The sequence below is a fragment of the Artemia sp. Qi Xiang Cuo genome, chromosome 6, assembly GCF_049724085.1.
Source record: "Artemia sp. Qi Xiang Cuo chromosome 6, ASM4972408v1, whole genome shotgun sequence".
Classification (NCBI taxonomy): domain Eukaryota; kingdom Metazoa; phylum Arthropoda; class Branchiopoda; order Anostraca; family Artemiidae; genus Artemia; species Artemia sp. Qi Xiang Cuo.
This window is the reverse complement of record NC_142799.1, coordinates 84,078,411-84,094,096: the sequence shown is the minus strand read 5'-3', so window position 1 is coordinate 84,094,096 and position 15,686 is coordinate 84,078,411. Positions and strand designations below refer to the sequence as shown.

General features: G+C 34.6%; 1 protein-coding gene across 3 annotated transcripts in view; it reads left to right on the top strand.

The window, feature by feature from the left end:
- The window catches only part of LOC148951687 (tripartite motif-containing protein 2-like), a 195,968-nt gene that overhangs the window by 30,078 nt on the left and 150,204 nt on the right, over positions 1–15,686 (top strand). For all 3 annotated transcript variants that reach the window (XM_089091308.1, XM_089091306.1, XM_089091307.1), the window contains one exon: positions 3,600–3,729. In XM_089091308.1, the coding sequence (XP_088947434.1) occupies positions 3,600–3,729 (130 nt within the window). The remainder of the gene's footprint in view (positions 1–3,599; positions 3,730–15,686) is intronic.

Below are 15,686 nucleotides of genomic sequence, written 5' to 3'. Positions count from 1 at the left end.
ATTCCCAAATTTTTTCAATCCGAATCGACATTCAATTTTTCCCAACTCCCAAGTAGGTCATTCATTTCTCTTTTGTAACCATCTTCTTTTATTCCCCATGGGTCTTTGACCTCTTTTTCCCCCTTATTATCCATGTTTTCAAGGCACAGCCCATCCAACATTTTTTGTTTTTCGCCACTGCAGGCTGAATCTCCAAATTTTGTCTCTTCTTTGCATTCTTCTTTTCGTCTCTACTTTTCTCAATTCTGTCATTCGCGCAAAATAATAAATCACCGTTATATCTAATTTGGACTCCAGTGTCCACCATCTTTGACTGAATAATTTCATTGTAGCTCCGTTTAATATTTCTTTTCTCTCTCTTAGTTTTCTTTTGTTTTGTAGTAGTATTAAATAGATCGTCATGAAATCTGAATTGGACTTCAGTGTTCATCCTTGACTGCATTTCTGCATTGTATCTCTGTTTAATATCTTATTTCTCTCTTTTAGTCTTCTTTATTCTTACCGCAGAAACAAATATTTCGTTATCAAATGGGAATTGAACTCCGACATTTGGTTTATCATATTCTACTAAAATCTCTCGAACTTTCCGAGGAAAAGTCCGTACAATAAATTTCGTCTCATTTCTCTCTGGTACACTCGGTGTGTCGTTTTGGTTTATACTTGTTAGCGTCTCTTACTCGTTACAAGTGTTCTCATTTTTTCTGTTGTTTGGAAATTTTCCTGAAAAATCAGTTTTGCGCGTCTTATTTTCAATATTTTCTTGTCTATTTATTTCCGCACCCCTTTGTGGATTATTAACATTTTGAACACGCGTATCATGTATTTCGTTTTCTTGACTGGGTGGCACAGCCTTCCCATTTGTTTTATGGGCCAGTTCACCTTCCCGCATTGTCAACGAAGTATCATGTTTTCCTGTAAAAGTGTTTAATGTCTAGTAATTTTATTTTTCTCACAATTGATTCTTAGACAAATTATTATGGCCATCTGAAAGCTCAGAGGTTAGTTGTGATAAAATATCACTTTCTGGAATTCCCTAGTGGGCTTCTATTAGACCTATCATGGTTCTTTTAAACTCTTGGTGATATATTTCTTCATTCTCTCTCGCTATTTTATCATTCTCCTTTTTTCGTTCTCAGGCTATTCTATCAGCCTCTTCCTTTTTTTCTCTGGTTATTCTATCAGCCTCTTCCTTTTTTTCTCTAGCTATTCTATCAGCCTCTTCCTTTTTTTCTCTGGCTAATCTTTCATTCTCTATGAAATTTTAAAGTCGTTGTGTCATATCTATTTTAGTGCTTTTTCGTGAGCTCCTGCTGGAAATTGAACTTCTACTACTCCTGCTACTTGGCCTACTTTGAATATCACTGTTTTTATATTCTCTTAATTCATTTTCTGAGTTTGCTCGTTCTCTATCTGTATTTTCTTTTATTCGTAACTCCCCTTCATTTGGCACAGCCTCTGAGGGGTTGGTTTGTTTTGTTTTTTCATATATCCTTCCTATGTTTTTTTCGTACCCACTCATTTTATCGCGTATATTTCTTTCCGATTATAATATCTCTTATTCAATTAGTCAATCTTGGTAAGCTCAACAATTTGCATACGCAAAAATTATGATACGCAATTACTATTGTGAATTATCAGCTCTGTGCAATGAGATTCAACAATTTTTCAAATAACCGGAATGTCTAGACTTCATTAGTGATTGACGACTTCTTTTAAAACAAGCAGTTTTATGCGAGTGAAACATATCTCCGAAAAACGAATTAACAGGGGTTGGACGAGAAAATAATCAGAAAAACCGCGCGAATGTTTCACTAGTGGGAACTACCATGCAAAACAAATCACGTATCCTCCCTGGATACTAGTATTCCAAATATAATCTCCTCCTGCGCAGATTAATCAATAGGACAGGTGCCTCCCACCTTCCTTGTCCAATATGCGCTCAAACTGACAAATTCTCCTAATTTGCCGTCCTCAATGCTCTTATAACCTTCGTCACTGAAGATTATATCTAAGTCCGCCACTTCACTCAAATAATAACCCAACTTCCAACGTTTTCTTATCTGTCCTTAAACACTGTAATACTTTTAAATACGGAGATTCCCCCACTGCAAACTCAACTGATTAATTTCACGTTATTCATTTTTATTTTTGTTTAACAAGGCACACATTAATTTTAGCCTTATAAATTTGAACACTAATTAGTTGCGCGGTATATTGATTCATAAATTTTCCAATTATGATCTCACAAGGCCTAGCCCATAATAGATCTTCATAATTGCATTAATTGATTGCGTATATTTATCTTTTTATATGTCACCACAATAGGCTACTTTGTAGGCCAAATTAACCTGTCTCTTCGAAAGCGCGGAATTCTTTTATTATCAGATTTACTGATAGGACCTTAACTCGCTGCCACCACTTAATGGAGGTTTATCGTGCGGGGGTCACCACTTTTAAAGGCAAAAATGGCGCAAAGAGTTGCTATGCCACTTACTGGAGGGGGAAGATCCCTCTTTGGCCCCAAATTAGTGGGATTTCCGCGGTTACTCCAACGGTTCCGTATACTAACGTGATCGGATGGTCTATGCCCACATTTAAAGCCAAAGTTTACCGATAAGGTTTTCTAACTATCTCTTTAGTTTCGACCTAAGCTGAAAAGTTAAAGAGAGTACATAAAAAAAACCTTACTGTATTCACAACACGTTGTACAAAAGAACTAACTAAAAAATGGACTCTTCCTCCCAGCCCGCGAGCCGCGTGATGCGGCGGGGGTTACTAGGGTGGTAATGAATCTTTCCAGCCAATCCTTGGACTTACTAATCTACTGGCCGACCTCCCTAACTGCGCAATTCTTTCCCTCGTGGTCTATTAAGCACGTATGCAGTTAAGAGGACCCAAAATGGCGTCAAAAATAATAGAAAAATTTATATTTATTACTTAAGGAAGGAAAATAATTAAGGGGCCAAAAGAAATGAATCTGGGAGGGACATTTATCTGAAAAAACTGGGACCAAGGGTTCCAACAGGAAGCTTTTGTCTCTGTGTACTATTTGTGCGCGGAAGCATTGCACAGGGAGTCTCTCTCTCTCCCTCTCTCTCTCTCTCTCTCTGTCTCTCTCCCTCTCTCTCTCTCTCTCTCTCTCTCACTCTCTCCCTCTCTCTCTCTCTCTATCTATCTCTCTCTCTCTGTCTCGCTGTCTGTGTCTCTATCTCTGTCTCTCTCTCTGTCTCTCTCTCTCTCTCTCTCTCTCTGTCTCTCTCTATCTCTCTCTCTCTCTCTCTCTCTCTCTCTCTCTCTCTCTCTCTCTCTCTCTCTCTCTCTCTCTCTTCCTTCCTTCTTTTAATGTGCAGAAATAAAATTGGAAGGTTACCGGTAACTGCCAATTTAGTTAATGTAACATACTTCAGATGTTTGGAGTTCAGATGTCATGGAAAAAGTTTACTCTCTAATTTCTATTCATAATCTTCATAATTATGTACGATTTTATCCCGTTTTTTTTTCATATACATTATGTTAAGATATTACGAGGTTGAAACTGATCCTTTTTTACCGGACATCATTGTGAAGTTAGGAACTTCTATGTGTTTTTTTTTTCACAGGGAGTCCATAAATGTTCCGCGAGGGGGTGTTTCTGCTCTACCGCCTAGTTTCATTGTGAACCAGCTACTAGATTTGATGGCTACTCAAAGACGAGAGGTTATTCCCAAATGTGGCCTGCATTCAAGTCAAGTGAGTTATATATCAGGTCTTTTACTGCTAGTTGTATACACTTTTCGTAAATTTTTATTGAAATTTTTTACATTGACATTACAGAAAAATATAAATTAATGATCTAGGTGATTTAGCTATGGGACTGTATATATATATATATATATATATATATATATATATATATATATATATATATATATATATATATATATATATATATATATATATATATATATATATATATATATATATATATATATATATATATATATATATATACATATATATATATATATAGATATATATATAAGATATATATATAGATATATATATAAACAAATTATTAAACACCGTTAGCAATTTAAATGAAAACGAAAAAAGAAAAAAAGAGAAAAAAAAACAAAAAAAAAAACAAAAAAAAAAAAACAAGCCTCTTGGACAACTGCCGAAATACAAACAAGGTAAATAAAACCAAAGTCAACTCTCAGAGATAAACTTTCTCACCATTCTGCAAAACTGCTGGTAATCAGCACACTCTCTAAGATCCAAGGGAATAGAATTCCACACCTTTGGGCTAATATGCCTCTAACTAAATCCTGCTATAGTTGTTCGCCTACACTTTTGTAAGAACTGGAACCTGAGTGATGTCGGATATGAATGACGCTGCGAGTTAAGAGAAAATTCCATGGAAATATGATGCTAACTGACCAAAAACTTAATTGTGACATATCTGGGATATTGCAATGAAATGAAGTTGATCTAAAGAAAAAATTCCAGGTGGTCGAAAAAGATGAGTAACAGAAGACCTATTATCAATTTGAAAAAGTATCCTTATCGCTTAATTTTGTAAAATTTGAAGGGGTTCATAAACTGAAGGAAAAGTTGAAGCCCACACTGAAACACAATAGCCTATAGAAAAAAAGGGCGGACCAGAGAAAAGTAAATTGATTTAAGTATATTAACCCGAAAAACATGGCGGAGACGGCACATAATCCCAACATTCCTAGAAACTTTTACCGATAGAGTTTTAACATGTTCATGGAGCGACAAATTTTCATCAATAGTTATTCCAAGATATTTAAGCTGTTGTACCCGTTTCAGTTCCACATTATTTAAATAAAGAGAAAAAACATCAGAATTTACTGAACCAACTCGTGAAAATAGCATATATTTCCTTTCATTTAGTAGAAAAAGGTTTCGACAATACCTCTCTGAAGTAGTTGATAGAGTACTTTGGATGTTCAGGAAAAGCTGTGTTAAATCTGAATGGGAAGAAAAAATCATAACATCATCTACAAACATAGCAATTTTGCAGATTGGAAGAAACTCAGGCAAATCATTAATAAAAAGAAGAAATAGGGTAGGACCCAAAACAGAGCCCTGAGGAACCCCACAATTTACAGAAAATGACCTAGATCGGATTCCATTTTTACTATCATGACATTCAATTTTTCTTTCAGCAAGGTAAGATGCAAAGAAATTAAAAGATTTTGAAGAAATTCCATATTTTTTTAGTTTATTTAGTAAAAGACGGTGATCCACTGAGTCGAACGCCTTGGCCACATCCAAGAATATAGCGAAGGCGCCCTGACCAGTGCATTATTTATTTCAATTAAAAGCTGATGTATTGCTAGTTCTGCTGATTTTCCTTTAATGAATCCATACTGCGAAGGATACAATATTTCATTATTACATAAATAATTTTGAAGTTGTTTATGAGCAATTTTTTCCAAAATTTTCCTAAAAACAGATAACAGTCAAATTCCTCTATAATTTAAAGGATCTGTAGAAGCACCACCTTTATAGAAAGCTAGCACATGGGCATTTTTTAAAAGATCAGGAAAAACTCCATTTAGTAAAGACAAATTAAAAATATGTGCCAACAATGGGGCAATATTAGGAGCTATTTGTTTCACAATTTGTGTAGAAAACCCAAAATCATCCAATGAAAAACTTTGCTATAGTTTCACTATGTGTCCTTTAACTTCCTGAGGTGAAATTTCAGAAAAATCAAATGAGTTTGGTGCTTCATCTTCAACAACCAAATCAGTCGACTGACTCTTGCCTATTTGTACTCGATACAATCCTAGACCCAATAGTACTGAAATGCTTGCCAAAAATATCCAATTTTTTTTTTTGGATCCGTCACTTTAGAAACATCAAGTTCAAGACAATTCACTCCCAAACTCGAATGCTGATTGGGACGGATTTTATCATTGATTAGCTGCCATGTCTTTTTCGTATTTGACTAATACTATAAAAATTTATCGGAAAAATATTTTCTTTTAGCATATCTTATAATAGAATTCAGTTTATTTCTATAAGTTCTATATTCCTCGTAAAATACATCAGATTGGGTAGCCAGAAACTGACAATTTTTTTTCCTTTTCATCTTAAGTGACGTCAAAATACCATCCGTAATCCACGGGTCAAATTTTTTTGAAGACTTTCCGCGCAAAAATCTTGTCGATGCTTTTTGATCTCGAAGTTGCATTATATCATGGATAAATTTCGAAAAAGCATCATTAACATCATTTGAATCAAAAATGGGGGCCCAGTCTTAATTATCTGTCAATGCACGCAAAAGCATAAAATCAATCAATTTTTTCTGTCGGTAAGAATTTTTATTTCCATGTTTTTAAAATGCAGGTCGAGATAAACTTTGGACTAACTGGAAAATGATCAGACATGTCACATATACTAACAGAAGACTTTATCGCTTTAAAAGAAACACCAGAAAAGAAAATGTTATCCAGCAAAGTTGCAGTAGTCTTTGTTACTCTCGTAGGTAGCGAAATACTTGGAAAAAGGCCTGAACACAGCATAATGTTCAGAAACTCTTTATGAAAAGCCACATCTAAATTCAACAAATCAAAATTGAAATCACCTGAAATTATTTCTGGTCTTTTACATCCACCAAGTTTTACAACTAGGGGCTCAAAAATCTAAAAAAAAAACTTTGTGGTTACTTGATGGCGGTCTATATACTGATCCAAAAATAAAAGTTCGCAGCCAATGGGACGTAATTCAACAAATAGTCTCACATAAACCTTCTTCCCAAACTGAAAAATCATCAAGTATATTAACAGACCAATCCTGTCGGACATAAATTAATTGACCACCTTTCGCACTCTCTGACCTACACCTTGAAACAGATTTCATACCCGAAAGGGACAGCATAGACATTGGAGACTTATGCGACAAAAAAGTTTCACATACAGCTACAATATCTTTAGGACTAGAATTTAACAAAAACTTAAGTTCACTATACGCACTCTGCAATCCTTGCGCATTAACATGTAATACCCTTAATGGGAATTCACATTGCTCAACTTCATTAGTTAAAGGGTCATCTGAAAAATCACAATCTGGTTGATTTCTGACATACTGTACATCTTTATCACTCCCAGTCAAATTATACAGTAACGCATCTAAGTTTAAACAGAACTCCAAAAACTACTAAAATCTATCCATATCCTTAATAAAAAAAGGAAAACTAAATCAAACTTCAATTATTCACAGTGAAGGTTCATTAGCCAGATTGAGGATCTAAGCCACATCTGCTATTGTTTTTCATGGCATAATTTGCGAGCCATTTTTCACAAAAATGATGCCTCTCATCGTCCACACATTTTTATTTTCAAATCTGTTGCGAGCAAGCTTGAAAACCTCCTGCCTCTCCCTAGTTAACGCTTCATTAACAAAGACGCGGGAACCCTTCAGCATTTTTCGATTACGAAGTATTTCGACTGCTGCAGCTTCTGAGATCAATGTAAGTTCGATAGGGGCTAGAGCTTGATCATTAGCTCCTAGACGTTTAGCCCCCTTAATGATCGATTTTTCAAGCTGAAGTCCCATTTGCAAATTTAAACGATCAAGAACTTTCGCACCTAGTGCCGGGAGATCACGGGCAGTTGTCTTGACACCAGCAACAATGACTTTATTCAGAAGGGCAGACCGACCTAATTCGTCCAACTTCGACTCAAGTTTTTCAAGCTTGGACTCATTTGAACAAGTTTCACTCGTAAATCCTTGAGAGCCTTTTGAACCTGCTCAAACTTCGACTGAAACTGCATCTCAATTTTTTTTATAAACCGCTTGCGTAATCGTGTCTAAAAATTCTTTTTTAAACTGCGACGGAGATATATCTAACTTGGAAAACTCTTCGTCCACTTTTTCCGGATCTTGTCTTCTATACCGCTTCACAATTCCTCCGAATCAGTCTGTAGAGATAGCACGGATTCAGATAAGTCATCTGGCAATCCATCCGAATCTTTGATACAAAGCTTAATCGCTCTTTGTGCATTTTTTCTCCCATCTTTTACCGCTTCTGAATACTTTATCGAGTAGCGCCAAATATTATCAGACGTCACAATCTTGCTTTCGTCCGTTCCATAACAGCAAACTTCATAATTGAATCGACCGTCACGAACAGTAATCACTCTCATAATTTTGCACGGCCAAAGTTTGTAATATTTAAATTGCGCAAATACGCGATCACCCGCTTGCATAACTGGAGAGAAAATTCCCTCTGAAATCCAATCTTAAATACGCAGGGAATTTAAGCCCGATAGCTAATCTTGAAAGCTTAAAATGAATATCCTATTATAAAGAAAAACTTGCCATACAGGTTTGTAAATCAAACAGTTTGTGGTAACGAACTGTAAGTAAGGAGCGACCCGGCTCAATGGTAACCGAAACTCTAAAAAACGGAATTTTGATACCAATAGATACATCAAAAGAATCAGAGTTTAATTCTGAGGTTAAATATGTAAATTTCATGAAGTTTAATTTTACCTATCAAAATCTACACACCTCAGAAAATCTGGCTGATTTTCGAAAAAGGGGGAAAGACCTCCTATAAATCATAGAACCTTAACGAAAAGCACACCATCATATACAGCGTATCAGAGAACCCTACTGTAGAGGTTTCAAGCTCTTATCTACAAAAATGTAGAATTTTGCATTTTTTGCCAGAAGAAAGATCACGGGTGCGTGTTTATTTGTTTTTTTGTTTCTTTTCCCCAGGGGTAATCGTGTTGACCCAGTGGTCTTAGAATATCGTAGGAGGGCTCATTGGAACGGAAATTAAAAGCTCTAGTGCCCTTTTTAAGTGACAAAAAAAAATGGAGGGCAACTAGGCCCCCTCCCACGCTCATTTTTTTCTCAAAGTCACCCAATTAAAATTTTGAGATAGCCATTTTGTTCAGCATAGTCGTTAATCTAATAAATATGTCTTTTACGATGACTTAATCCCCCACAGTTCCCAGGGGAAGGGCTGCAAGTTATGAACTGTGCCCATTGCTTACATATTGTATTGGTTATTGGGAAGTATACAGACATTTTCAGGAATAATTTTTTTCTGGTGTGGGGGGGGGGGCTGGAGGAGGGTGCTACTCGGGAGAATCTTTCCCTGGAGGGTGTTTCTTTGGGGTAAGGGACATTTCTATGAAGGGGGCGCCGGATTTCCAAGCATTATTTGAAAAACGATCAGAAATTAAATTAAAAAACAAGTTTTTTCAACTGAAAGTAAGAGGCAACATTAGAACTTAAAATGAACAGAAATTATTACGTATATTAGGGGGTTCTCCCCCAAGTCAATACCTCGCTCTTTACTCTACAGTTTTTTTAGTGCTTTCAAAAGAGCTATCTATTATAATTAAAAGGCCTTTGTGATTCAGGGGTTTGTGAATTAAAATTTTTTTTAATTTTTAACGTAAAGAGCGTGGTATTGACTAAGGGGAGAACCCCTTCATATACGTAATAAAACATACGTAATAAAAAAAACAATAAAAAAAACAAGCGATACGGCTCAATAGTTAGCGAAACTTTTAAAAACGGAACTTTGATGTCAATAAATGTATCAAAAGAACGGGCTTATAATGCTGATTCTAAATATATGAATTTTATTAAGTTTCGTATTACTCATCAAAGGCTACGAGCCTGAAAAAATTTACCTGATTTTTTAAAGAGGGGGGAAACATCCCCTAAAAGTGAAAGAATTTTAATGAAAATCATACCATCAGATTCAGCGTATCAGAAAACCCTATAACATAGGTTTCAAGCTCATATCTGCAAAAATCTGCAACTTCGTATTTTTTGCCAGAAGAAAAATATACGAATATAGAAGTTTGTCACGTAAGTTAATTTGTAAATTACGTCAGACCCAAATTTAGAGACAGCCATTTAGCAAAAGAAAAGTAAAATTTTTATGCAAATTTTGTTTACTTATTCAATGACGGTGAGCCAAAATAAAAGCTGCATTAACTAAAAAACGATCAAAAAATTTAATAAAAAGACAAGTTTTTTCAACTGAAAGTAAGGAGCAACGTTAAAACTAAAAACGAACAGAAATTATTCTGTATATGAAAGGGGCTGTCCCCTCCTCAACACCTCGCTCTTTACGTTATAGTTTGACTCTGTCTCACAACTTCATTTTTTAAAACAGTACAAAACTTTAGCGTAAAGAGTGAGGCGTTGAGGAGGGGACAGCCCATTTCATATACGGAATAATTTCTGTTCGTTTTAAGTTTTAATGTCGCTCCTTACTTTCAGTTTAAAAAACTTGTTTTTTTATTTAATAACAACAAAGAACTAGCCTAAACAAGACATGAAGAAAAACAACAACCAAGAACTAGCATAGGGGCTATGGGGGAACTAGCATAGGGCATAGGGGTTTTGCGCCCAACTTACGTTAATTTCTGCTCGTTTTGAGTTTGACTCGGTTAATTATATGTAATTTCTCTTCGTTTTGGGTTTCATTTATTTATCGATGCTGATTTGTCGTAGTTTCACGCCTGGTAGATTATTTGATCTTATTTTTGCTCATTTTTTGTTTAATGGAGTTCTTCACTTTTCTTTGAAAAACTTATTTTGTGGAAAAAGTTCTTTTAATTAATTTCTCTTCGTTTCATATTGAAATAGTCTTTTCAGGGAAAAAGAGAATAATACTTTAAATCTTTTCGTTTTTTAGACTTTATAGTTTGGCCTGCTATTGGTATGCTGGAGAAAAATTTTCAGCAATTATTAACAACATACACCCTTTTAAAAATCTAGACACCAATATTACTGTTTAATTTAGTTTCATACCTCCTCTAGTTGACCTGAAATGGAAATCTGATACCATTCGTAAAAAAATATGTTTACTTTCTTTGATAGCTTGGATACACTTACGTTATTTTGATTTGGTTTTAAATTTGAAAAGCAGACATGGGTGGGTGATAGTAGACGGGTGACAAGTTGCTCTCCAATCACTTCCGGCTAATAAAAGGAGCCTCCGCCCTTTCTATTTTTAATTGAATGAACCGTTTCTAAAGTTTCCAAAATAACTCCTTGATTACGAAGTGCCCTGGTCTGAACAGCAACAACAACGACAAGCAATACATTATACCCACTTCGATCTTTATTATTAAAATGTCAAGCCTTCCAATCACTTTCGACTATTAAAAAGGGCACTAGGCCTTTCGATTTCCAATCGAATGAGCCCTTTTGGAAACGACAATGCTTTCTATAAACACCTTATATGCCCCCAGGGCATAAATTACAACCCTTACCCAAAGGTCTGTTTGGGTGGTTGTCATTCTCTAAGACCGAATTTCCAGAACTTTCAACTACGTTAAACTGCATGGCTATCTCAAAATTTTGATTGGATGTTTTTGGGGAAATAGTGGACATGAGAGGGGCGCTAGTCATTCTCCATTCACGTTAAAATTTAAACGATAACCCTACCCCTCTCAAGTTTTAATCGAGAACGCACTTTTGAAGTTTCTACGATAGAACTTTCAATAACAATCATATATATCCCCAGGACATAGCTTACAACCCTTGTCCTGAGGGCTTAGGGGAGTGTCATTGTCAAAGACCTAATTTCTAAAACTTTCTACTAAGTTGAAAAAAGGACTATCTTAAAATTTTGATTGGATGTGTTTGAAGGAATGGTGGGCGTGAGAGGGGGTTAGTTACCCTTCAATCACTTTCGACTATTACAAAGGGCACTAGCCCTCTCAATTTCAAATTGAATGAGCCCCTTTTGAAGTTTTACGACACATCAATCTATAAAAACCTTATATGCCCCCAGGGCAGAACTTACAATCTTTGCCTTTGGGGCTCTGGGGGGTTTGTAATCCTTAAATACATAATTTCTAGAACTTTCAACTACGTTGAACAAAATGGCTATCTCTAAACTCTGATTGAATGTTTTTGGGAAATGGTAGGCGTAAGAGGGGGGTTAATTACTCTCCACTCACTTTCGACTATTAAAAATTTCTATAACAACTTTCCACATAAACTTTATATGCCCCCAGGGCATAACTTAAAACCCTTGCACTGAGGGCTCTGAGGGGGTTGTCGTCCTAAAAGACCTAATTTCAAGATTTTTCAACTACGTTGAACAAAATGGATATCTCAAAATTTGATTGGATGTTTTTGGGAAAATGGTGGGCGTGAGAGAGGCGTTAGTCGCTCTCCAATCACTTTCAACTATTAAAACAAAAGGCACTAGCCCTTTCAATTTCCAATTGAATGAGCCCTTTTGAAATTTCTACGCTTTCAATAAAAACCTTTTACGCCCTCAGGGCATAACTTACAACCCTTGCCCTGTGGGCTCTGGGGGGGGGGAGGGGTTGTCATCCTTAAAGACCTAATTTCCAAAACTTTCAACTACATTGAATAAAGTGGGTATCTAAAATATTGATTGGATGTGTTTGGAGAAAAGAAGGGCGTGAGAGGAGGGTTAGTTTCCTTCAAATCACTTTTGACTATTAAAAAGGGCACTAGCCCTTTGAATTTCCGATCAAATGAGCCTTTTTTCACGTTTCTACGAGAGGAATTTCCATAAAAACCTTAAATAACCCCAGGGCATAACTTATCACCTTTGCCGCGAAAGCTGTGGGGGGGCTGTCATGCTCAATACTATAATTTCCTGAACTTTGAATTGCTTGGGATAAAATGGCTATATCAAAATCTTTATTGGATGTGTTTGGGGAAATGGTGGGCGTGGAAGGGGTGTTAGTTGCTTTCCAATCGCTTTTGACTATTAAAAAGGGCACTATCCATTTCAATTTCCAATCGAATGAGCCCTTTTTTAAGTTTCTACGACAACTTGTTCAATAAAAACCTTAAATGCCCACTTGCCCAGAGGGCTGTGGGAGGGGGGGTTTTAAACCCCAAAGACCTAATTTCCAGAACTTAAAACTACGTTGAATAAAATGGCTATCTCAAAGTTTTGATTAGATGTGTTTGGGGAAAAGGTGGGCGTGAGAGGCGGGTTGTTGCCCTCTAATGACTTTCAACTATTTAAAAGGGCACTAGCCCTTTGAATTTCCAATTGATTGAGCCTTTTTTAAAGTTTCTGCGACAACGCCTTCTATAAAAAACTTTATATGCCCCCAGGGCATAACTTACAACCCTTGCCCCAAGGTCTTGCCCTAAGCGGGACTGTCCTCAAAAACATAATTTCTATCTGGAAATCCACAACGCTGAACAAAATGGCTATCTCAAAATTTTGATTGGATGTGTTTCGGGAAATGGTGGGCGTGGAAGGGGTGTTAGTCAACTTCCAATCACTTTCGACTATTAAAAAGGACACAAGCCACTCCAATTTCCAATTGAATGAGCGCTTTTCGAATTTTCTACGATAACTTCTTCGATATGAAGTGGCCTGCTCTAAAGAACAAAATTAATAAATAATACATTGGGCCAACTTCGTTCTTATATGCCCCCAGGGCATAACTTAAAACCCTTGCCCTGAGGACTGTGGGGGAGTGTCCTCCTCTTTACTTACTCCCCGTTTCTTGTCTCATTCTCGAGTGTCCTCGTTCTTTACTTAGGCAGCGCGATCGCGCTGCCTATGATTTATGCAACAACTTTCTATATAAACCTTATATGCCCCCAGGGCATAACTTACAACCCTTGCACTGAGGGCTCTGAGGGGGTTATCATCCTTAAAGACCTAATTTCCCGGACGTTCAACTACGTTGAACAAAATGGATATCTCAAAATTTTTATTGGATGTGTTTTGGAAAATGGTGGCCGTGAGGGGGGCATAAGTCGCTGTCCCATCACTTATCAACTCTTAAAAGATGCACTAGCCCTTTCAATTTCCAATTGAATGAACCCTTTTGAAGTTTCTACGACAGCACTTTCAATAAAAACTATATGCCCCAGGGCTTAACTTACAACCCTTACCCCGAGAGCTCTGAGGGCGTTATCATCCTGAAAGACCTAATTTCCAGAACTTTCAACTACGTCGAACAAAATGGATATCTCAAAAATTTTAATTCGATGTGTTTGGGAAAATGGTGGGCGTGAGAGGGGCGTTAGTCGCTATCCAATCACTTTAATAATAATTTATTTTATTTTTGACCCACTATACAGAAAATGAAGTGGAGTAACACAAGGAAAAAAAAAACCCCAAAAAAAACATTTAACAACAACACAATAAATAAATATTACACTCAATGCGCTGTTGCTACACAGCGCATTGAATGAGCTATTTCCAATTGAATGAGCTATTTTGAAGTTTCTACGACAACGCTTTCAATAAAAACTTTATATGCCCCCAGGGCATAACTCACAACCCTTGCCCTAAGGGCTGTGGGGGAGAGGGTTGTCATCCTTAAAGACCTAATTTTCAAAACTTTCAACTACGTGGAATAAAGTGGCTATCTAAAAATTTCGATTGGATGTGATTGGGAAAAAGTTGGCTGTGAGAGGGGGGTTAGTTGCCCTCAAATCACTTTCGACTATCAAAAAGGGTACTAGCCCTTAAAATTTCAAATCGAATGTGCCCTTTTTCAAGTTTCTACGACAAAGATTTCAATAAAAAACCTTATATGCCCCAGGGCATAACTTATTATCCTTGCCCTGAGTGTTGTGGGGAGTGTCCTCCTCAAAAATATGTTTTCTGTCTGGAAATCAACTACGCTGAACAAAATGGCTATATCAAAATTTTTATTGGATCTGTTTGGGGGATTGATGGATGTGAGGGGGGGGGGCTAGTTGCCCTCCAATCACTTTCGACTATTAAAAAGGGCACTAGTTTTTCAGGTTTTTCACATATATATATATATATATATATATATATATATATATATATATATATATATATATATATATATATATATATATATACCCAAGTCACGGCTAAGCAGAGTTATTCCGTTTTGAAGGAAAATTTCGACAGGGGTTCCAAAATTGCACTGTCGAATCGTCGGTATCTTTACCCTATATATATATATATATATATATATATATATATATATATATATATATATATATATATATATATATATATATATATATATATATATATATATATATATATATATATATATATATATATATATATATATATATATATATATATATATATATATATATATATATATATATATATATATATATATATATATATATATATATATATATATATATATATATATATATATATATATATATATATATATATATATATATATATATATATATATATATATATATATATATATATATATATATATATATATATATATATATATATATATATATATATATATATATATATATATATATATATATATATATATATATATATATATATATATATATATATATATATATATATATATATATATATATATATATATTTATATATATATATATATATATATATATATATATATATATTTATATATTTATATATATATATATATATATATATATATATATATATATATATATATATATATATATATATATATATATATATATATATATATATATATATATATATATATATATATATATATTTATATATCTATATATATATATATATATATATATATATATATATATATATATATATATATATATATATATATATATATATATATATATATATATATATATATATATATATATATATATATATATATATGTATATATATGATATATTGATATATATATATATATTTATT